General features: G+C 44.0%; 1 protein-coding gene and 1 long non-coding RNA gene across 3 annotated transcripts; one reads left to right on the forward strand and one right to left on the reverse strand.

Moving 5' to 3' along the window:
- Positions 1-343: 343 nt before the first annotated feature.
- LOC123992894 (protein yippee-like 2) lies at positions 344-17,762 on the reverse strand. Of its 2 annotated transcripts, none has more exons than XM_046294508.1 (5): positions 17,584-17,762; positions 13,608-13,847; positions 12,100-12,143; positions 11,748-11,856; positions 344-2,014 (listed from the first exon to the last, which is right to left on the reverse strand). In XM_046294508.1, exons 2-5 carry the CDS (start codon positions 13,722-13,724, stop codon positions 1,925-1,927), a joined length of 360 nt encoding a protein of 119 aa, XP_046150464.1. In that variant the 5' UTR covers positions 13,725-13,847; positions 17,584-17,762; the 3' UTR covers positions 344-1,924. The 2 variants fall into 2 exon arrangements, with proteins under 2 accessions (XP_046150464.1, XP_046150466.1); XM_046294510.1 differs by lacking the exon at positions 17,584-17,762 and adding an exon at positions 16,143-16,446.
- A 195-nt stretch (positions 17,763-17,957) lies between these two features.
- LOC123992898 lies at positions 17,958-24,657 on the forward strand. Its single transcript, XR_006831334.1, has 4 exons — positions 17,958-18,111; positions 22,441-22,487; positions 22,677-22,752; positions 24,320-24,657. It is a non-coding gene; the product is annotated as an uncharacterized LOC123992898 (long non-coding RNA).
- Positions 24,658-25,430: the final 773 nt, after the last annotated feature.

A 25,430-nucleotide genomic window follows, 5' to 3' on the forward strand; every position in this document is an offset into this window, starting at 1 on the left:
CCAAGACAACGTTTCGGGACAAGTCTCCATGTCCTTGAGTGGCCCAGCTAGAGCCTGGACTTAAACCTGATCGAACATCTCTGGAGAGACCTGGAAATAGCTGTGCAGCAAAGCTCCCCATCAAATCTGACATAGCTTGAAAGATCTGCAGAGAATGGGATTAACTCCCCAAATACAGGTGTGCCAAGCTTGTAGCGTCACATCCAAGAAGACTTGAGGCTGTAATCCCTGCCAAAAGGTGCTTCAACAAAGTACTGAGGAAAGGGTCTGAATACTTTTGTAAAATTTCATTCTTTTCTTTTTCAATAAATTAGCTACGTCTAAAAACCTCTTTTTGCTTTGTCATTATGGGATATTGTGTGTAGATTGAGGGGGGGGACAATAATCCATTTTAGAATAAGGCTGGAACCTAACAAAATGTGGGAAAAGTCTAGGGGTCTGAATATTTTCCCGAAGGCACTGTATATTAAGATCTGTCATTTACAAAAATCATAATGCATTATATCACAAAAAGAGAAAGGCTATCCATAACCTTGGCTTTTAACAACAATTCTCAACCCCACGTTTGGCAACATTTTGACCCAAGCAAACATTTTTTATATATATTATGTGTGTGTGTGTTTGGTCAATTTATGGTAGATGGGTGGGTTCTTTGGTTGTGCTAGGGACGTCTACAGCCTCTGATTGGAAGTCTCGACTGCCAGTCAGTTGCCGTGGAATCCAGGGACGTTAGTTTGATTAGTTGTGTTGCTTAGTTGGCTTCTGTTCAGAAAATCCACAGGTCCACTGTACAGCTTTGCTGAGGGCCAGGTAGTAAATTAGTGTGTGTAACAATCTATGAACTGCTATTGTCATCCCAGACTTAAAGAAAGCTTCAGAACGCCATAAGAGCATCTCCTAAAGGCCTCCACATCCTAACTGCTTCAGTGGCCAAACCACTAGAACCAATCTCCATGCCTGTTCAAGTCAGAGCTTCAAAAGTCACAGATGTTCAATTTAATCCATAGTGGTGATGGTAGATGTATCCTGACTTACATCAGACACAACACATGAAGGATCCAAACATCACAAGACATGATTTCAGGCATCTACGGATGATGGAGAAAGACGAAACACTGACTGACCAGATTCTTCTCAGAGTTTAGACTTATCCTCCACACTCACTATCATCCTGACTCTCACAACAACAACTGCTGCCGCTGAAACCTAGAGTGGATCACACAGCTGTGATTTGATTTGCTACTACAACCTCACAACCAGGGTGGACTAGAATCCAGAATCAGGACCTGCCCTCTCCCTCATCCTGCTCCTCTTAACCCTTCCCTCACCCAGCCCCCAGAGGCCTCATCACTGTCCCGACTGGCACGGTATTGGGTGGATTAGATCAGATGGATTTGGGGATAATCATTTTAGGCCATCTCATTCACATACAGACGAGAGCTCCCATCAACTCTTTAACCCAAGGCTACTGACCCTGCCAGGACCTGGTCTCTCCTCACACTGCAGGCCAGCCAGCTCTAACATAGATAGTAACACAACAACACTGGCCTTGGCCTGGCTCTCCATCTGAAGAGCTACACATCAGGCTGGGATGTTGGTCTGGGACATGCATGTTTGTTTGTTTGTGTGTGTGCACATGTGTGTGTGTGTTTGCTTACCATTGTGCGTGTGTCTGGTGGTGTCCATCCATCCCCAATGACATCCTCCTCCAGTCCAGACACACACAGAACCCAGAGGGACAGGTCAGGCTGCTACTACAGCCACACACACACATTCCCCTACTACCTCCACCCTGGAGGCTGCTGGTGTGTCATCAGGAGGGGAGGACAGAGGTCCATGGTAAATCAAAGTCACACACTCACCCCCTTCCCTCCCATCCACCCCCATTCAACCCCTAACCGAGTCAAGGACGGCGCTTCGTCTTTCAGTCCCAGCCGTTGTCCTTGATCATGTGGGCCAGCTCGATGATGAACTTCCCCTCCTTGTACTTCTGACTGCTCTCAAAGGCATGCTCCTGTAGGGGAGTGTCAGGGTGGGGGAAGAGACAGGGAGAGAGAAGGAGGGAGAGATGGAGGGAAAGGGGAGAGAAGATTAGGCTTTTCCAGGATGAGAAACTTCACTCATTGCCACTGAAAACACTGTCCTCTGATTTCACCTCCAACCTTACTGAACTACGTTATATAATGGAGCATTGCAAGGAGTGCTGTAGGCCACTGCAGATTACAAATGATTACAAATGTAATCAAATGTGTTTTTACTGTACATCTCAATATCCTGTTTAGTCTTTCCTATTCAAGCAGAGAGACATTATCAGGTTTCACGTTCTGGAATTCCACTCAGTCAAGTGCCTCTGGAACTCGACGACGGTGTAGAAACAACCGTGTCAGGGATATTAATGGACTCGCCCCACGTTTCGTTACATCTGGACAGACGTGTGAGGTATGTGTGTGTGTGTGAGTCATAACAACCCCCCCCACCCCCACACACACACACATGGGTCTGAAGGGGGGAAGTGGCAGTGACTACCAGGCATAAAGCCATGCTGATAAACGGGACAGCTGGTATGTGGAGTGGCTGTGTGTTCCACATTGACCTGCTGCTAGAAATACCACCTTTACTAAGCACTGAACATGGAGGCGCAATTATATTTCAGTGAAAATATAAAGCTGTCCACATCTATTACTAAAATATATATACACAGGGGAGCAACTGCTTTTAGAAGTGGGGAGGACACAAGTTTTTTTAATCCAGTTGGAAAAACACTCAACAGCCCACCCGATCGCTCAGAGGCATCCGCATGGTCCTAAAGCACATCATTGCCTCGTTTTGTATCACATTCCAATGTTAAAACTGGGGATGGACAAAAATGCAACTTCTGAATGCACATACATATATATATGCACTGCTCAAAAAAATAAAGGGAACACTTAAACAACACAATGTAACTCCAAGTCAATCACACTTCTGTGAAATCAAACTGTCCACTTAGGAAGCAACACTGATTGACAATAAATTTCACATGCTGTTGTGCAAATGGAATAGACAACAGGTGGAAATTATAGGCAATTAGCAAGACACCCCCAATAAAGGAGTGGTTCTGCAGGTGGTGACCACAGACCACTTCTCAGTTTCTATGCTTCCTGGCTGATGTTTTGGTCACTTTTGAATGCTGGCGGTGCTTTCACTCTAGTGGTAGCATGAGACGGAATCTACAACCCACACAAGTGGCTCAGGTAGTGCAGCTCATCCAGGGTGGAACATCAATGCGAGCTGTGGCAAGAAGGTTTGCTGTGTCTGTCAGCGTAGTGTTCAGAGCATGGAGGCGCTACCAGGAGATAGGCCAGTACATCAGGAGACGTGGAGGAGGCCGTAGGAGGGCAACAACCCAGCAGCAGGACCGCTACCTCCACCTTTGTGCAAGGAGGAGCAGGAGGAGCACTGCCAGAGCCCTGCAAAATGACCTCCAGCAGGCCACACATGTGCATGTGTCTGCTCAAAAGGTCAAAAACAGACACCATGAGGGTGGTATGAGGGCCCGACGTCCACAGGTGGGGGTTGTGCTTACAGCCCAATACCGTGCAGGACGTTTGGCATTTGCCAGAGAACACCAAGATTGGCAAATTCGCCACTGGCGCCCTGTGCTCTTCACAGATGAAAGCAGGTTCACACTGAGCACATGTGACAGTCTGGAGACGCCGTGGAGAACGTTCTGCTGCCTGCAACATCCTCCAGCATGACCAGTTTGGCGGTGGGTCAGTCATGGTGTGGGGTGGCATTTCTTTGGGGGGCCTCCATGTGCTCGCCAGAGGTAGCCTGACTGCCATTAGGTAACGAAATGAGATCCTCAGACCCCTTGTGAGATCATATGCTGGTGCGGTTGGCCCTGGGTTCCTCGTAATGCAGGACAATGCTTGACCTCATGTGGCTGGAGTATGTCAGCAGTTCCTGCAAGAGGAAGGCATTGATGCTATGGACTGGCCCGCCCATTCCCCAGACCTGAATCCAATTGAGCACATCTGGGACATCGTGTCTCGCTCCATCCACCAACGCCACGTTGCACCACAGACTGTCTAGGAGTTGGCGGATGCTTTAGTCCAGGTCTGGGAGGAGATCCCTCAGGAGACCATCCGCCACCTCATCAGGAGGATTCCCAGGCGTTGTAGGGAGGTCATACAGGCACGTGGAGGCCACACACACTACTGAGCCTCATTTTGACTTGTTTTAAGGACATTACATCAAAGTTGGATCAGCCTGTAGTGTGCTTTTCCACTTTCATTTTTTACATTTATTTTTTATTTCACCTTTATTTAACCACGTAGGCTAGTTGAGAACAAGTTCTCATTTGCAACTGCGACCCGGCCAAGATAAAGCATAGCAGTGTGAACAGACAACACAGAGTTACACATGGAGTAAACAATTAACAAGTCAATAACACAGTAGAAAAAAAGGGGAGTCTATATACATTGAGTGTGACTCCAAATCCAGACCTCCATGGGTTGATAAATTTGATTTCCATTGATAATGTTTGTGTGATTCTGTTGTCAGCACATTCAACTATGTGAAGAAAAAAGTATTTAATAAGAATATTTTATTCATTCTGATCTAGGATGTTTTATTTTAGTGTTCCCTTTATTTTTTGAGCAGTATATATATATATATATATATATATATATATATATATATATATACAGTTGAAGTTAACATACACTTGGATTGGAGTCATTAAAACTCAGTTTTAGCAAGTCGGTTAGGACATCTACTTTGTGCATGACATAAGTCATTTTTCCAACAATTGTTTACAGACAGATTATTTAACTTATATTTCACTGTATCACAATTCCAGTGGGTCAGAAGTTTACATACACTACGTTGACTGTGCCTTTAAACAGCTTGGAAAATTACAGTAAATGATGTCATGGCTTTAGAAGCTTCTGATAGGCTAATTGACATCATTTGAGTCAATTGGAGTTATAGCTGTGGATGTACTTCAAGGCCTACCTTCAAACTCGGTGCCTCTTTTCTTGACATCGTGGGAAAATCAAAAGAAATCAGCCAAGACTTCAGAAAAAAAATTGTAGACCTCCACATGTCTGGTTCATCCTTGGGAGCAATTTCCAAACGCTTGAAGGTACCACATTCATCTGTACAAACAATAGTACGTAAGTATAAACGCCATGGGACCACGCAGCCGTCTCTTTAGTCTCTTAGAGATTAACGTACTTTGGTGCGAAAAGTGCAAATCAATCCCAGAACAGCAGCAAAGGAACCTTGTGAAGATGCTGGAGGAAACAGGTACAAAAGTATCTATATCCAGAGTAAAATGAGTCCTATAACGACATAACCTGAAAGGCCGCTCTGCAAGGAAGAAGCCACTGCTCCAAAACTTCCATAAAAAAGCCAGACTACGGTTTTCAACTGCACATGGGGACGAAGATCTTACTTTTTGGAGAAATGTCCTCTGGTCTGATGAAACAAAAATATAACTGTTTGGCCATAATGACCATCGTTATGTTTGGAGGAAAAAGAGGGATGCTTGCAAGCTGAAGAACGCCATTGCAACCGTGAAGCACGGGGGTGGCAGCATCATGTTGTAAGGGTGCGTTGCTGCAAGAGGGGCTGGTGCACTTCACAAAATAGATGGCTTCATGAAGAAGGAAAATTATGTGGATATATTGAAGCAACATCTCAAGACATCAGTCATGAAGTTCAAGCTTGGTCGCAAATGGGCATACTTCCAAAGTTGTGGCAAAACAGCTTAAGGACAACAAAGTCAATGTATTGGAGTGGACATCACAAAGCCCTGACCTCAATCCTGTAGAAATTTTGTGAGCAGAACTGAAAAAGTGTGTGCGAGCAAGGAGGCCTACAAACCCGACTCAGTAACACCAGCTCTGTCAATCTATTGTGTGAAGCTTGTGGAAGGCTGCCCGAAACGTTTGACCCAAGTTAAACAATTTAAAGGCAATGCTAGCAAATACTAATTGAGTGTATGTAAACTTCTGACCCACTGAGAATGTGATGAAATAAATAAAAGCTGAAATAAATCATTCTCTCTACTATTATTCTGACATTGCACATTTTTTAAATAAAGTGGTGATCCTAACTGACCTAAGACAGGGAATTTTTACTGTGATTAAAATTCAGGAATTGTGAAAAACTGAGTTTATGGTGTATGTAAACTTCAACTGTATGTATGTATGTATGTATGTATGTATGTATGTATGTATGTATGTATGTATGTATGTATGTATGTATGTATGTATGTATGTATGTATGTATGTATGTATGTATGTACACACACACACACACACACACACACACACACACACACACACACACACACACACACACACACACACACACACACACACACACACACACACACACACACACACACACACACACACACACACACATACTCAGCAAAAAAAACTTCCTCTCACTGTCAACTCCGTTTATTTTCAGCAAACTTAACATGTGTAAATATTTGTATGAACATAAGATTCAACAACTGAGGCATAAACTGAACAAATTCCACAGACATGTGACTAACAGAAATTGAATAATGTGTCCCTGAACAAAGGGGGGGGTCAAAATCTAAAGTAATAGTCAATGCAGCTGGTGACCACACCAGATACTAAGTACTGCTGAGCATCTCCTCCTCATGGACTGCACCAGATTTGCCAGTTCTTGCTGTGAGATGTTACCCCACTCTTCCACCAAGGCACCTGCAAGTTCCCGGACATTTCTGGCCATGGCAGAACACTGACATTCTTGTCTTGCAGGAAATCAAGCACAGAACGAGCAGTATGGCTGGTGGCATTGTCATGCTGGAGGATCATGTCAGGATGAGCCTGCAGGAAGGGTACCACATGAGGGAGGAGGTTGTCTTCCCTGTAACGCACAGTGTTGAGATTGCTTGCAATGACAACGAGCTCAGTCCGATGATGCTGTGACACACCGCCCCAGACCATGACGGACCCTCCACCTCCAAATCGATCCCGCCTCCAGAGTATAGGCCTCGGTGTAACGCTCATTCCTTCGACGATAAACGCAAATCTGACCGTCACCCCTGGTGAGACAAAACCGCGACTCGTCAGTGAAGAGCACTTTTTGCCAGTCCTGTCTGGTCCAGCGACGGTGCGTTTGTGCCCATAAGCGACGTTGTTGCCGGTGATGTCTGGTGAGGACCTGCCTTACAACAAGCCTACAAGCCCGCAGTCCAGCTTATCTCCGCCTATTGCGGACAGTCTGAGCACTGATTGCTAAGTCAAACGACACCGCTGGTTCTGCTCACACTGACCTACCCTGTGCTCTGACCTCTTTCTCCCCTCTCTCGCCAGATGAAATCTCGCGTCTTGTGACGGCCGGCCGCCCAACAACCTGCCCGCTTGACCCTATCCCCTCCTCTCTTCTCCAGACCATTTCCGGAGACCTTCTCCCTTACCTCACCTCGCTCATCAACTCATCCCTGACCGCTGGCTACGTCCCTTCCGTCTTCAAGAGAGCGAGAGTTGCACCCCTTCTGAAAAAACCTACACTCGATCCCTCCGATGTCAACAATTACAGACCAGTATCCCTTCTTTCTTTTCTCTCCAAAACTCTTGAACGTGCCGTCCTTGGCCAGCTCTCCCGCTATCTCTCTGAATGACCTTCTTGATCCAAATCAGTCAGGTTTCAAGACTAGTCATTCAACTGAGACTGCTCTCCTCTGTATCACGGAGGCGCTCCGCACTGCTAAAGCTAACTCTCTCTCCTCTGCTCTCATCCTTCTAGATGTATCGGCTGCCTTCGATACTGTGAACCATCAGATCCTCCTCTCCACCCTCTCAGAGTTGGGCATCTCCGGCGCGGCCCACGCTTGGATTGCGTCCTACCTGACAGGTCGCTCCTACCAGGTGGCGTGGCGAGAATCTGTCTCCTCACCACGCGCTCTCACCACTGGTGTCCCCCAGGGCTCTGTTCTAGGCCCTCTCCTATTCTCGCTATACACCAAGTCACTTGGCTCTGTCATAACCTCACATGGTCTCTCCTATCATTGCTATGCAGACGACACACAATTAATCTTCTCCTTTTCCCCTTCTGATGACCAGGTGGCGAATCGCATCTCTGCATGTCTGGCAGACATATCAGTGTGGATGACGGATCACCACCTCAAGCTGAACCTCGGCAAGACGGAGCTGCTCTTCCTCCCGGGGAAGTACTGCCCGTTCCATGATCTCGCCATCACGGTTGACAACTCCATTGTGTCCTCCTCCCAGAGCGCTAAGAACCTTGGCGTGATCCTGGACAACACCCTGTCGTTCTCAACTAACATCAAGGCGGTGGCCCGTTCCTGTAGGTTCATGCTCTACAACATCCGCAGAGTACGACCCTGCCTCACACAGGAAGCGGCGCAGGTCCTAATCCAGGCACTTGTCATCTCCCGTCTGGATTACTGCAACTCGCTGTTGGCTGGGCTCCCTGCCTGTGCCATTAATCCCCTACAACTCATCCAGAACGCCGCAGCCCGTCTGGTGTTCAACCTTCCCAAGTTCTTTCACGTCACCCCGCTCCTCCGCTCTCTCCACTGGCTTCCAGTTGAAGCTCGCATCCGCTACAAGACCATGGTGCTTGCCTACGGAGCTGTGAGGGGAACGGCACCTCAGTACCTCCAGGCTCTGATCAGGCCCTACACCCAAACAAGGGCACTGCGTTCATCCACCTCTGGCCTGCTCGCCTCCCTACCACTGAGGAAGTACAGCTCCCGCTCAGCCCAGTCAAAACTGTTCGCTGCTCTGGCCCCCCAATGGTGGAACAAACTCCCTCACGACGCCAGGACAGCGGAGTCAATCACCACCTTCCGGAGACACCTGAAACCCCACCTCTTTAAGGAATACCTAGGATAGGATAAGTAATCCCTCTCACCCCCCCCCTTTAAGATTTAGATGCACTATTGTAAAGTGACTGTTCCACTGGATGTCATAAGGTGAATGCACCAATTTGTAAGTCGCTCTGGATAAGAGCGTCTGCTAAATGACTTAAATGTAAATGTTAAATGTGATGGAGGCATTGTGCGTTCCTGGTGTAACTCGGGCAGTTGTTGTTGCCATCCTGTACCTGTCCCACAGGTGTGATGTTTGGATGTACAGATCCTGTGCAGGTGTTGTTACACATGGTCTGCCACTGAGAGTACGATCATCTGTCCGTCCTGTCTCCCTGTAGTGCTGCCTTAGGAGTCTCACAGTACGGACATTGCAATTTAATGCCTCCTTGCAGCATGCGTAAGGCACCTTCACGCAGATGAGCAGGGACCCTGGGCATCTTTCTTTTGGTGTTTTTCAGAGTCGGTAGAAAGGCCACTTTTAGTGTCCTAAGTTTTCATAACTGTGACCTTAATTGCCTACCAACTGTAAGCTGTTAGGGTCTTAACGACCGTTCCACAGGTGCATGTTCATTAATTGTTTATGGTTCATTGAACAAGCCTGGGAAACAGTGTTTTAGACCCTTTACAATGAAGATCTGTGAAGGTATTTGGATCTTTTCGAATTATCTTTGAAAGACAGGGTCATGAAAAAGGGACGTTATTTTTTTGCTTAGTTTATATATTTATTACACACAAAACTAGTCAAAAGTTTAGACACCTACTCATTCAAGTGTTTTTCTTTATTTTTACTATTTTCTACATTGTAGAATAATAGAGAAGACATTACAACTATGAAATAACACAAATGGACTCATCCGCTGCCGCTGAAAAACATCCAAACAGCATGATGATTCCACCACCATGCTTCACCGTCGGAATGGTTCCAGGTTTCCTCCAGACGTGAAGCTTGGCATTCAGGCCAAAGAGTTCAATCTTGGTTCATCAGACCAGAGAATATTGTTTCTCATGGTCAGAGTCCTTTAGGGGCCTTTTGGCCAACTCCAAGCAGGCTGTCATGTGGCTTTTACTGATGAGTGGCTTCTGTCTGGCCACTACCATAAAGTCCTGATTGGTGGTGCTGCAGAGATGGTTGTCCTTCTGTTAGGTTCTCCCATCTCCACAGAATAACTCCAGAGCTCAATCAGAGTGACCCTCGGGTTCTTGGTCACTTCCCTGACCAAGTCCCTTCTCCCCCGATTGCTCAGTTTGGCCGAGGGGGACAGATCTAGGAAGAGTCTTGGTGGTTCCAAACTTCTTACATTTATAAATGATGGAGGCCATTGTGTTCTTGGGGACCTTCACCCTTCCCCAGATCTGTGCCTTGACACAATCCTGTCTCGGAGTTCTATGAACAATTCCTTCGACCTCATGGCTTGGTTATTGCTCTGACATGCACTGTCAACTGTGGGACCTTGTATAGACAGGTGTGTGCCTTTCCAAATCATGTCCAATCTATTGAATTTACCACAGGTGGACTTCAATCAAGCTGTAGAAACATCGCAAGCATGATCAATGGAAACAGGATGCACCTGAGCTCAATTTCGAGTCGCATAGCGGCAGGGTAGCCTAGTGGTTAGAGCTTTGGACTAGTAACCGGAAGGTTGCAAGTTCAAGTCCCCGTGCTGACAAGGTACAAATCTGTTCTTCTGCCCCTGAACAGGCAGTTAACCCACTATTCCTAGGCCATCATTGAAAATAATAATTTGTTCTTAACTGACTTGCCTATTTAAATAAAGGTAAAATAAATAAAAATAGCAAAGGGTCTGAATACTTATGTAAATAAGGTATGTTTTTTTATTTGTAAAATATTTTCAAACATTTCTAAAAACGTGTTTGCTTTGTGATTTAATGGGTTTTGTGTGTAGATTGAGGAAAAACATTGATGTCATCAATTTTAGAATAAGGCTGTAATGTAACAAAATGTGGGAAAAGTAAAGGAGTCTGAAAACTTTCCAAATGCACTGTATATAGGCTACATTATAAACTGTGTGGTTTGAACCCTGAATGCTGATTGGCTGACAGCCATAATATATCAGACCGTATACCACATGTATGACAAAACATTTGTTTTTCCTGCTCTAATTACATTGGTAACCCGTTTTTAATAGCAATGAGGCACCTCGGGGGTTTGTGGTATATGGACAATATTACACGGCTAAGGGCTGTGTCCAGGCACTCCGCTTTGCATTGTCCCCAAGAACAGTCCTCAGCCATGGTATATTGGCCATATACCACACCACATCAGGCCTTATTGCTTAATTATACAGTATGTAGGCAACATGATGTAGGGCCTACTTAGTCTCGATACATAAAAACAGATTATTTTGAATTAATTCTAACCCTTTGTCTAATTTGTGATTGGATAAGCCGTTGTTATTGTTGCTGGTCAAACTGGTCTTGAATAACTACAGTTCTCAGAGTGGATAGCCCAGCTCTGGTCCATCATGAATGACCACCATCTCTGAACTAGGAGAAGGAGGTCAAGTTGATTGAGTACTTAGAAAATATATAGCCCTACATCATGAGAAATATGCCCCTCAGATCAAGATTGAAACTGCAAGGAATCCCTTTACTGAGTCAGCCTATGTACTGTGATGTTACACTTAAGGTATGAATAATGGGCCCAAAATAGTAAAAAAAATGAAGACCAGATCTCATCCATGTCAATACGATAACATGCACTCAATTGTTCCAAAACCTTTATTAGTTCACAGCGTTTCAATCCTACAACGATCTTATATGCTAATAAAGGTATTATTAATGAAGTTAATAATGTGCCTATCCTCTCTAACTCTAGATACAGCTCTAACCTCCTCTGACACGTAAACACTCTTACACTCACATATTTCCAACCCAGAGTTGTCTTGCAGTTCTCACAGTAGATATCTGCCACAGCATGCAGTCCCGTGAGCAACACCCTCTCTTCCGCCGGCCCGCACCCCACGTTCACCCTGAGAGCGAGAGAGAGAAAAGCAAGCTCATAAGCTGTTCCGATTCGTAAAGGTTGCCTGTCTATACCGAGTCATAACACACCCACTCACACTAGATATTACCCAAAAGGCACTTCATACGGAGCTAGATAGGAACCATGCTCGTACAGTAGAAATGAGCATCTTCATTGTGATTGTGCTCGCGGGCTGAGGACTGGATCATGGCTGTACCATGTAACTACATGCAGACACACTGATACTCACACTGAGTTGAACAGATAAGCTCTGCCTTGGCTCCCCTGGAAAGACTGCAGGAGAAGAAGATGAGTAGGTTAAAAAGGAGGAGGAGTATCCTCAGCAGTCAGCATTAAAGCCACTTCATTGACATGATCATTGAACAGCAGGGAAATATCCCAGATTTAGCCTTTAAATTAAGACTGACTGACAGACACACGTGATTTTGTACAGGTGAGGGTTGACTTTACATAGTGTAGCACATGGAAAAAGTCATACTCAAACACACAAGCTGTAGAAGTAAGATGGCGGTGAAATGAGCGACAGAGGCTCGGTACGCTCGTTTTCAGTCTGAAAGTGCAGCGTCAGCTGTAATACTAGGTCCAAGTGTGAAGGAGTCAGCCAGCAGCGCTTTAAGACAGCTGCAGCAAGCACTCAATACCTTTCTAGTTATTACAGTGCAATGCACTGAAAGTTCAAATGAATCTATAAAAACTACAGTATTTATACAGGTCATCCTTTATTTAACCAGGAAAGTCATGTTGAGATGGACATCTTTCAAGTAAGCCCTGGAGCACAACAGTAGCGTGTTCTCCCATGCGCTCTCTTGGGAATGACTTGCACATTAGGGCAGTTTTCCTTACATACCTGATTCAGTTGATCACCAAACCCTTGCTTAGTAGAATCAGGGTCAAGTTCATTAGGCACAAAACAGAAGAAAACAGAGTGTCTATCTGGACTTGTCGAACAAGAAACAAAAATGTTCTGTTTTAAAACATTTGAACATGTTTTCAGTTGTATGCCCTAATGAGCACCACCCAGGTGCTGGGCTTCAAAGTGTGACAGCCTTTAAAAAGCAACAAACCTCCTTGAAAATGGCCTATGTGGCATTGATATGAGTCAGAAACAGTTATTCTAGTGTCCAAATTGACTACAAAGTGGAAATAGGATGATTTTGGTTATGAAGGAAGTCTCGTGTAAAAGGAGTTAAGAACATCCGTGAGTCACAATGGGTAAATGACGATGTCCTTTTGCCCACTAACATGGGGTGAACAGCTGCGGTGATTGCTCTGTATCCAATAGCAGCATAGACAGTGAGACAGACCTGCCCAGCAGCTCCGACTGCTTACATAAGACAGCAGGTTGTGCATTTTTTTTAACTTGAGAAATACTGCACCAAACACCTTAGTTAGATGTAAAATTGCGCAACTAAAACATCCTCTGTAAAAACGTCAAACTTAATTACATATTTCTTAAGTTATCTTAGATTCATTCTGGGGATTTTGAGGAAAGTGAAATACGCTAGTATCTGATGAGGGACAAACATAATTAACCAAAACGTGGAATCAGTCAGGAAACATACCTCCAAGAATAAAATCTAGTTTTTCTAATGAGCAACAGATAAACATGTGCCTTTAGGGGTGTTCAGTGGCTCTTTAAAGGAAATGTGGAATAGATTTAGGGAAACACTATTAGAGCAAGCAGCATTATTAGGGGATGGATGGTTGTGGTCGGTATGTTAAACAGTCAGTGTTCACCTTGGAGATGAGCTCGTCGTGGTTGGCCAGGTGCGCTCTGCAGTGGATGCAGCTGTAGGTTCGGTGGCAGCTGGGCAGGTAGGCCTGGAAGGTCTTGGAGCGCGTCATCCTGACCATCGGGTGGGGCGGGGTGGGGGGGGGCGGTGCAGGAAAGGGCTGCCGGCCCAGCTAGGCTCGCAGGGGAAGCACCGCAACACACAGGTAAGGGCCGTGGTGGGGGGCGGGGCGGGAGGCACACACCTGGCACAGGAGCACAGGAGATAAACACTGATGAAGGTGGTCTATAGTCGAAACCTTCTTTTTTTTACCTAATCGCTGTGTAGGTTGTTGGCAACACAGCACAAACAGATCTGGGTCCAGGATAATCCATGTGTGGATATAAAGAGATTTTAACTTGAGTGCCTTGCTGCATATCATTGTCCATCTTTACACACTGTAAGATCCAAAAATCTGTTAGCCTCCATTTGTTCTCTGCATATGAATTAATGTTCAGTAGGCAAATTACTCTGCAGTGGAGCATGAATGTGTACAGTATGTAGCCTCTGATAGATGAAAAATGTCAGGCATTCTATACTGAGTTAAGCATAGACTGTGATCTCATGATCATTATACTGAGACACAGTAGCCTAAAAATAATTGAACTTTAGACAGTTAACACAAAGAGGCTTGTAAGGGAAAGGCTGTGTGCTATAAGCCTTTAAGACGTCCCCTTGTTTTCTCTGTCGGCTTCTGTCTCTGAGCCAACAGTGTGGGACCGGGGCATAAAGAGACCACTCAAAAAGGTCTTGCCCACACACACTTTAACCCCAAAGTCTTTCCTTTCTCCCTGTCATTCTAGGACAAACATGTGAGGATGAGCCTAAAGCAGAGTTTAGCACATATCGAAGTAATCGCCACAATCTCCATAGACTCCAATTAGGAACAGGTTGTTACTCTAAACCAGGGTTGTGGTCAATTCCCTTTCAATTCAGTCAATTGAGGAAGTAAACTTAATTCCAATTCCACATTTACCTCCTTGAAACGCATTAAGGAATATTGGAATGGGAACTTGACCTCAACCTTGCAGTAAATGAGGTTGCGATGAGGGGGCAACGAGGTTCATCTAGTCAAACAGCCTTGGTTAGAGACATGTATATCTGTTATCTGGCAGGTTGAAGGCCTGTCCTGACATAATCTTGAAATATGGAGCTAAATACAGATCTTATGTATTTAGTTACAGTTAACTGTCAAAGCAGTGATGTACTCTATGAATCCAATATGTTCTGTGGCTAATGGATAACGAGTCAACCACACGCTGTAGCCGGTGGTTAGATTACCTAGGCCTATTTCTGTCTCATGGGTATATCACACAAGCACGCCTCACCCACATAGAAACACACACTTACACAGCAGAGTTGATATATGTTGATTTGGGGAAATCAAGTATTGTGAAAGAGATCCCTTCTGACTCACTTTCCTTCCAAAGGATCCATTCCCAAGCTTTTCCAATGCTTGTCAGTTACTTGAGAGATGAAATGAGAGTGGAGTTTCGTGTGCATTACAAACGGAGAGACCGCCTTGTCTGCACAAATCAATTTAGCCTTCCAAATCACCTCTATCAGTAATGATTTTCCACCCTTGATTCAGATATGGAAAATAATTTGTCCAGGTCTCTCAGTTAAGAGATATTATAAACGGGGTGATTCAAGCCCTGAATGCTGATTGGCTGACTGCTGTGGTATATCAGACCATATACCACGGGTATGACAAAACATTTATTTTTACTACTCTAATTACATTGGTAACCAGTTTATTATAGCAATAATGCACCTCAGGGGTTTGTGATATATGGCCAATATATCACAGCTAAGGGCTGTTCTTACACACGATGCAATGCGGAGTGCCTGGATACAGCCCTAAGCCGTGGTCTATTGGCCATATACCACACCTCCTCTGGCCTTATTGCTTAATTACGTCTCCATGTGACATATGCACAGAAAGAGTAACAGATATAGAAATAGCAGGTGAATATAGTCACTTGTATCTAACATTTTATAGTTCAACTCATCTGTTGCACCGGTTGTTTCGTAGGTGAGAGGCTGACTGACACTTTGAAGAATCCTCCACTCATTTTCATAAACCAGATCATCTTTTGATGCTCTCATCTAGAAAAGGATCTCGTTCAAGACCCATCATTTGTTTGTAGACTAAATGCATCCACTTGAACAACAACAACAACACAGCAAGCGGAGGCTCTACCCTGCTTTGCACCAAAGTCTCTTTGTTTCATGTCACAGAAGAAAATCTAAGACAGCTATGAATAAGTCCAAAAGACTAACCCGGACCCGGTCAAATAATTCTCCAAAGATAACAGGGATGGGATCCGCCAATGCTGTCTGAGCTTGCAAAAACTGCTGCCGTGTTTTTCTGACATCATCATCATAATCACTTTCTCCTGTTTCTGTCTGCCCCTCAGCCTCGCCCCTGAAGGCTGATGTTCTGAGCTGTCTGGTATTGGTATAGTCTGGGTGCCACACTACATGCCACATCACTTACCAGCCAAAAGGTCCTCGCTGGTATAAAAACAACAACCTTGCTTACATAACCGGAGAGGAGCTGCTGCGGTCGCTCTGTCGTACAGAGAGGGACGATGATCGTGATAGAAGCCAGGGGACAGAGAGAGACAGAGAGAAAGAGAGCGAGACGGATGGACGGACTGGGGAGCATGCGTCCTTGTGTTTGCGGCCCTAGTTGTCCTTCATAGCACACAGACCCACAGCTCCAATAGGAGGCTTTATGTAGTTTCCGCTCTCTCTCTCATTCAGTGGCAATAGACAGCATAGTGATGCGTTACATCACTGACAGCAACAGACCGAATCTCAAATCCCCTTATCTGATCATGTGTCCAGGTGTCATGTGTGCGCGTGTGCGTGTGCGTGTGTGTGTGTGTGTGTGATTGGGGGGGCTTGTGTATTTGCACATATGAATCTGGTCAGAGACAGTGGCTGCCTGGATCGCAGTATATAGGGCAGACCTTTAGCCACCACAGTTGGTGGGGATGCGTCGGTTTGGCAATGCAAGGAAGTTGTTTCAACATACACACACCCGTGTAGGCACATACACACCCGTGTAGGCACATACACACCTTGTTCATGAGTGTGTTACATGATCCAAAATTATGTCTTTTGTGTAGAGTAACGTGATTATTTGAGACATCTGTCTTTACATTATGATGCAGAAAAAAGTATTTACTCAGCATTGGCTTTTAGCGTGACAATTTGAACAGTCCTATAGAGGAGTTGAAGTGCTATGTTAAGGCAACACGAGTCTTTTAGCGCCAGCTGTCTATAGGATACATGCAAATAAATAATTTGACAACGGTCAACTATAGGATTAGGCTACAGGCGATTCAACACCCAACACAGAAGCAATAAACATGACGTAGACATGTTCACTGGCATAGCACACACCGCCGCAGACCCAGGGTTGCTATTTCACCGGAGGTCGGGTCCCCCAGATAGCATGATTTGTTTTTGAATTACATGAAATGAGTTTAAAAAGTTCAACATTGTCTCTCAGCCTCATGGAAAAATGCATAGAAGAGCTGGAAATTAGCACGAAAACAGCACCATTTTCCCAGCCTCGTGCCAAAATGTGTAAAATAGCATGAGATTAGCTATAAAACTGCAAATATACCTTGCGCTACACCAATACATATGATGATATTGTCAGCAGGCAGTATTATGATCACGCACTCGATGTTCTCATATTGTATTTCTGCCTGCGGCTGCTGGTGGCGCAGGATCAGACCACGCGTAACGTGTAATAATAACAACAACCAGCTCCACTGCAGATCTCGCCATCCCATCCATGCCCGCAACATAAACAACCAGCTTGCAACATTCTGAACTACAATGGGCAATTCAATTAAAACAGCATATTCAACCATTTATATATATATTATATATATATATAATATATATATGCAAGGATTTACCTTTGAATATATGAAAAATATGTTGATCACTTAAACAATTCGCGCCTCCTCGTTTTCCTCGTAGCAAAGCCCAACCTAAATCCGTCTTTGCATTTCTTTCTAGGTAAATTTCCTCTCCAGCCCTGGCAATCGTGCAGACGCAATGTTTTTAAGCGCGCAGTTCCCTGGCCGAGTTTGACGTAATTACACAGAACCACATTGTACTTCGGCTGGAGACAAATTGACAGCCGTGTCCGCCAACCAATACAGCGATAAGGCATAGCAACACTGCGCTTATTGGTTATGAATAGTCAGGAGCAACCAATACTTTTGCTCGTAATGTTGGGCTGGCTACCTGCAGGTCTATTCAGTTTTAGGACAGAGACAGAAATGGACCTGTATTGAATTTGCTGCGGAAATGGATATCATTAAAAAAATTGTGTTTAAATGATGTAAATAGGCAGAATAGGCACAGCAATGGACTATGGACTTCAACATCTTAACTTTTGATCCAAGATTAACCATCCAGATAACTTGTTCTGATGTTCGGTGGGCTCTCCTTATATCCTACTTCAGGGTTTCCCAAACACGGTCCTGGGATCCCCCTGGGGGCACGTTTTGTTTTTTTGTCCTAACACTACACAGCTGATTCAAATAATAAAATCTTGATGATGCGTTGGTTATTTGAATCAGCTGTGTAGTGCTCCGGCAAACACCAAAACGGATCATTTGTTTCCAGTCTTTATGTAACTGATTGCTGTCTCCTAGTGGTGGTTTTAAACCACACTCAAGATAATAGGTTAAAGTAAAGGTTGTGTGTGAAAGCAGATCAGCGCCATCTGATGTTTATACTTAGGGGTGAGGTGCCTTATTGCTATTATAAATAGAAACAATCTAATGTCTTTCCAAATGGCTTCATCATCTTTAAACTTGCCCTGAGTTAGATGCGTTGCTTTTTCTGTTGATATGCTTGATTGGTGTATATTTTATCCAGTGTGTTTTAGATTCTGTTGTAAATCTTAACTGACTGACGTGTGGAGATTGTTTGTTATAACATACCATAGCTCCGGATGTTAGTGGTATATAAAGCCTAGCAGTTACGAACGTTGGGCCAGTAACCAAAACGTTGGTTAGAATCCCCGAGCCGAATAGATGAAAAATGAATCGATGTACCCTTGAGCAAGGCACTTAGCCCTAATTGCTCCTGTAAGTCACTCTGGATAACAACATTTACTAAAATGTACATGTACATTTCCAACTCTCTCACGTGTTGGATATTTGTTTTGAAACTGGAAAATGGCACAAGAAGATGCACAAAGGTTGTCATTTTTGTCTGGTGAGATGAGCAAAGGGGCCACCAAACTACGTTTGATTCAGCTAGCAATCTTACTGGAGTTAAAGAAGTCCAACAAAATTGTTAATTTTAGTATTAGATTGAGGACACAATTTCAATGGATTGACGAGTCAATTAAATCACAAACAACGTCAATTTGGTATATTTCCGGCCATGGCAGATATGTGCAGAGTTGAGCATGAAGGGTCAATCATGGCATCGTGTGTGAAATATCTTGCACTGGAGATGGTGCTCAAAATGTCAACACAGGGGTGGGTGTCTTTCTACGTTGCCAGATACCTGGTTTGGACCCATTTTGGGATGAGGTTTGCTTAACAGCACCTAATGTAGCCTATTACTTCCAAGATATCGAGCTGTTCAATAGCCTAACATCGTGATGTTCCGATGCCCAGTTGGTAAAATGCATTGACCCAGTCCTAACTTCAGGAAGACACTGGTATGATGGCCAACCGCCCAAACAGGTTTTGGAACTACTGCTTTACTAGATGCCCCTAGTTGATGTCACCCCTGAGATAACACACTAAACATCAAACTGTGGTAGTTGGGGTGTTGTTTATTAGGATCAAATGGTGGGCGATGGAGTTTTTTTATTTTTAGGATCAAACTGGGAGATGGGGGTCATGATGTAGTTGTGATATTAGATTGCCTAATATTGCTTAGCCACGATTTTCTTTCCATCTCCATCATACACCTGTTTACAGTGCCTTGCGAAAGTATTCGGCCCCCTTGAACTTTGCGACCTTTTGCCACATTTCAGGCTTCAAACATAAAGATATAAAACTGTATTTTTTTGTGAAGAATCAACAACAAGTGGGACACAATCATGAAGTGGAACGACATTTATTGGATATTTCAAACTTTTTTAACAAATCAAAAACTTAAAAATTGGGCGTGCAAAATTATTCAGCCCCCTTAAGTTAATACTTTGTAGCGCCACCTTTTGCTGTGATTACAGCTGTAAGTCGCTTGGGGTATGTCTCTATCAGTTTTGCACATCGAGAGACTGAATTTTTTTCCCATTCCTCCTTGCAAAACAGCTCGAGCTCAGTGAGGTTGGATGGAGAACATTTGTGAACAGCAGTTTTCAGTTCTTTCCACAGATTCTCGATTGGATTCAGGTCTGGACTTTGACTTGGCCATTCTAACACCTGGATATGTTTATTTTTGAACCATTCCATTGTAGATTTTGCTTTATGTTTTGGATCATTGTCTTGTTGGAAGACAAATCTCCGTCCCAGTCTCAGGTCTTTTGCAGACTCCATCAGGTTTTCTTCCAGAATGGTCCTGTATTTGGCTCCATCCATCTTCCCATCAATTTTAACCATCTTCCCTGTCCCTGCTGAAGAAAAGCAGGCCCAAACCATGATGCTGCCACCACCATGTTTGACAGTGGGGATGGTGTATTCAGGGTGTGGCTTTTACGCCAAACATAACGTTTTGCATTGTTGCCAAAAAGTTCAATTTTGGTTTCATCTGACCAGAGCACCTTCTTCCACATGTTTGGTGTGTCTCCCAGGTGGCTTGTGGCAAACTTTAAACGACACTTTTTATGGATATCTTTAAGAAATGGCTTTATTCTTGCCACTCTTCCATAAAGGCCAGATTTGTGCAATATACGACTGATTGTTGTCCTATGGACATAGTCTCCCACCTCAGCTGTAGATCTCTGCAGTTCATCCAGAGTGATCATGGGCCTCTTGGCTGCATCTCTGATCAGTCTTCTCCTTGTATGAGCTGAAGGTTTAGAGGGACGGCCAGGTCTTGGTAGATTTGCAGTGGTCTGATACTCCTTCCATTTCAATATTATCGCTTGCACAGTGCTCCTTGGGATGTTTAAAGCATGGGAAATCTTTTTTTATCCAAGTCCGGCTTTAAACTTCTTCACAACGGTATCTCGGACCTGCCCGGTGTGTTCCTTGTTCTTCATGATGCTCTCTGCGCTTTTAACGGACCTCTGAGACTATCACAGTGCAGGTGCATTTATACGGAGACTTGATTACACACAGGTGGATTGTATTTATCATCATTAGTCATTTAGGTCAACATTTGCTCATTCAGAGATCCTCACTGAACTTCTGGAGAGAGTTTGCTGCACTGAAAGTAAAGGGGCTGAATAATTTTGCACGCCCAATTTTTACGTTTTTGATTTGTTAAAAAAGTTTGAAATATCCAATAAATGTCGTTCCACTTCATGATTGTGTCCCACTTGTTGTTGATTCTTCACAAAAAAATACAGTTTTATATCTTTATGTTTGAAGCCTGAAATGTGGCAAAAGGTCGCAAAGTTCAAGGGGGCCGAATACTTTCGCAAGGCACTGTATGAAGGAAGACATTTGGAAGTTATATACACTGCTCAAAAAATAAAGGGAACACTTAAACAACACAATGTAACTCCAAGTCAATCACACTTCTGTGAAATCAAACTGTCCACTTAGGAAGCAACACTGATTGACAATAAATTTCACATGCTGTTGTGCAAATGGAATAGACAACAGGTGGAAATGTTAGGCAATTAGCAAGACACCCCCAATAAAGTAGTGGTTCTGCAGGTGGTGACCACAGACCACTTCTCAGTTCCTATGCTTCCTGGCTGATGTTTTGGTCACTTTTGAATGCTGGTGGTGCTTTCACTCTAGTGGTAGCATGAGACGGTGTCTAGTTCCTCTAAGAGGAAGGCATTGATGCTATGGACTGGCCCGCCCGTTCCCCAGACCTGAATCCAATTGAGCACATCTGGGACATCATGTCTCGCTCCATCCACCAACGCCACGTTGCACCACAGACTGTCTAGGAGTTGGCGGATGCTTTAGTCCAGGTCTGGGAGGAGATCCCTCAGGAGACCATCCGCCACCTCATCAGGAGCATGCCCAGGCGTTGTAGGGAGGTCATACAGGCACGTGGAGAACACACACTACTGAGCCTCATTTTGACTTGTTTTAAGGACATTAAATCAAAGTTGGATCAGCCTGTAGTGTGGTTTTCCACTTTCATTTTGAGTGTGACTCCAAATCCAGACCTCCATGGGTTGATAAATTTGATTTCCATTGATAATTTTTGTGTGATTTTGTTGTCAGCACATTCAACTATGTAAAGACAAAAGTATTTAATAAGAATATTTCATTCATTCAGATCTAGGATGTGTTATTTTAGTGTTCCCTTTATTTCTTTTAGCAGTGTAGGTTATTCACAGTGTACTACAATTCTACAAAATTTAAATGAATCCCTGAAGAATAAACTGGAATTTATGGTGACACCTTTGGAAAAGGGTGAGATCCGAAAAGAGTCATTCTGAGTTGACCAACAATAATCATTTTGATTAGTTGGGAGTGTGGCCGCAATCCACAGGAAATATCACTGATTGTAAAAATCCTAAATACAACATTAAAATCTAAATAGCTAGAATACCATGCAGAACATTAGATGAACACTCTGTTTAAACATTTTCATCTGATTTCATATGAAAGAAACAGGGTTGAAATAGTTCCTCTTATTTCCATTTCTCTTTCTGTTGTGTCTCCTGCCAGTGCAATGAAAGATGGGGAGACCTCTGCATCATCAGAGGAAGACTGAGGTGGGTCCATTTTTCTTCATCTAAACATCTCAAATGAGAAATCATTGTAATAGGAAGTCTGTTTTTACTGTGTGTGTGTGTGTGTGTGTGTGTGTGTGTGTGTGTGTGTGTGTGTGTGTGTGTGTGTGTGTGTGTGTGTGTGTGTGTGTGTGTGTGTGTGTGTGTGTGTGTGTGTGTGTGTGTCGGCAGGAAGATGACTCAATTGACTGTTCCATCAAGGCATGTGATATTTCAAGAATCAATGCCACATCAACCAGTGCAGGGGGTAAATATCTTTGATTGTCTATTCTCAGTAATTCTGCTCTGTAGACGTCTCAACTGTATTTAGATGGGAATTTTGCTATTAACCAAAGGTTCATGTGGCTTTCTTTGTTTGCACTCTACAGTGCATTCAGAAAGTATTCAGACTCCTTGACTTTTTCCAAATTGTGTTACGTTATAGTTGTATTCTAAAATGGATTTAAAAAAGAATCCCCTCATCAATCTACACACAATACCCGATAATGACAAAGCAAAAACTGTTTTTTAGACATATTTGCAAATGTATTAAAAAAACTGACAGTCTGTGTCATGACCGGCCGTGACCGGGAGTCCCGTAGGGCGGCACACAATTGGCCCAGTGTCGTCCGGGTTAGGGGAGGGTTTGGTCGGGAGGGCTTTACTTGGCTCATCGCGCTCTAGCGACTCCTTGTGGTGGGTCGGACCCCTGCAGGCTGACCTTGGTCATCAGTTGTACGGTGTTTCCTCCGACACATTGGTGCAGCTGGCTTCTGAGTTAAGCAAGCGGGTGTTAAGAAGCGCTGTTTGCCGGGTCATGTTTCGAAGGACTCATGACTCGACCTTCGCCTCTCCCGAGCCCATTGGGGAGTTTCAGCGATGAGACAAGATGTTGGTCACGAAAATGGGGTAAAAAAAAATTATAATAAAAACTATATAAATATAAAATAAATAAATCATTAAACAAATCGAAAAAAAAATCTAATTTCCTAATTATTCAGACCCTTTACTCAGTACTTTGTTAAAGTATCTTTGGCAGCAATTACAGCCTCGAGTCTTGGGTATGATGCTACAAGTTCGCCACTCTAGTATTTGGGGAGTTTCTCCCATTCTTGTCCGGGCTCTGGCTGGGCCACTCAAGGACATTCAGAGACTTGACCCGAAGCCACTCCTGTGTTGTCTTGGCTGTGTGCTTAGGGCTGTTGTCCAATTGAAAGGTCAACCTTTGCCCCAGTCTGAGGTCTTGAGTGCTCTAGAGCAGGTTTTCATCAAGGATCTCTCTGTACTTTGCGCCGTTCATCTTTCCTCAATCCTGACTTGTCTCCTAGTCCCTGCCACTGAAAAAACATCCCCACTGCATGATGCTGGAAGGTCCTCCCATCTCCACAGAGGAACTCTGGAACGCTGTCAGAGTGACCATCGGGTTATTGATCACTTCCCTGACCAAGGCCCTTCTCCCCCGATTGCTGAGGACAATTCCTTCGAGATCAAGGCTTGGTTTTTGCTCTGACAACGGTGGGACCTTATATAGACAGGTTTGTGCCTTTCCAAATCATGTCCAATCAATTTAATTTATCACAAGTGGACTCTAATCAACTTGTATAAACATTCCAAGGATGATCAACGGAAACAGGATGCACCTGAGCTCAATTTCAAGCCACATAGCAAAGGGTCTGAATACCTTTTTTTTTTAAATACATTTTGCCAAAATGTCTAAAACCTGGTTTAGCTTTGTCATTATGGGGTATTGTGTGTAGATTGATGAGGAATTTTTAAAAATGTGGAAAAAGTCAACAGGTCTGAATAATTTCTGAATGTACTGTATTTGTCCTTAGGTCCTGCAGATGTTGACAATGCATGCAGATGTTGACAATGCATTCTCCTGCTGTCCCATAATTATCAAGGCAAGACCCAGATACAGACACAGGAGACCCAGATGCTTGGAGTCTTACAAGGTTTGTTAATCCAAAGGGGTAGGCAAGAGAATGGTCGTGGACAGGCAAAAAGGTCAAAACCAGATCAGAGTCCAGGAGGTACAGTGGCAGACTGGCTCTTGGTCAAGGCAGGAAGAATGGTCAGGCAGGCGGGTACAAAGTCCGGAAAACAGGCAAGGGTCAAAACCGGGAGGACTAGAAAAAGGAGACTGCAAAAAGCAGACGAAACTAGGACAGAGAGACAGGCAACACAGGGATAAATAAACTGGGTAAAACAAGCGACACCTGGAGGGGATGGAGACAATGACGAGGACAGGTGAAACTGATCAGGGTGTGACAATAGTAAAGAACCTGTCGGAGCGAGGCAGGCAGGCAGGCAGGCTTTGTCAGCCAGTCGAAATCATGAATCAGCTGGCATCATTTTGATGGATATATACAAAAAAAATGACAATTGAATAAAGGTTAAATGAAACTTATATCATGTACAGTTTTTCCAGCTTCAGTTTGAAGTGATTGTGTTACTGTAGCTGTATTGTTGGTTAGCTTTTCGGAACAACAGTGTCGTGACGAGTGAACACATTTTCTATGCCGAAATCGCTCCTCATTGTTGTTCATCCAAATAAATGTCACTAGATAACAGTTTAAGCAAATGAAGCTACTTTGCTGTTATTCTGACTGCACTGTTTGACATGGCTGTAAGTTAGCCGTAGTTGGCTAGCTAGCAAGCGAGGGATAAGAACGTTGCCAGCCAGTATGGCAATGTAACATTTAGAACGAACGACTGACCATAGATATAGAACAAAAAGACTGGGTCGCGTCCATAGATACAGAACAGAAAGACTGGGTCGCGTCTCAAGCAACCCTAGATTAGTGTCGCGACTATATGTTGTGGAAGGATGGAATAGTATGAATAAATGTATCAAAATAACATTTTGAATAAATATGTAAATCATTATTTGAATATGTTGGAAACCCGTTGTATAAAAGTAATAATGCCCTCGAAGCTGATGTT

Source organism: Oncorhynchus gorbuscha, linkage group LG13 (genome assembly GCF_021184085.1).
Source record: "Oncorhynchus gorbuscha isolate QuinsamMale2020 ecotype Even-year linkage group LG13, OgorEven_v1.0, whole genome shotgun sequence".
Taxonomy (NCBI): Eukaryota; Metazoa; Chordata; class Actinopteri; order Salmoniformes; family Salmonidae; genus Oncorhynchus; species Oncorhynchus gorbuscha.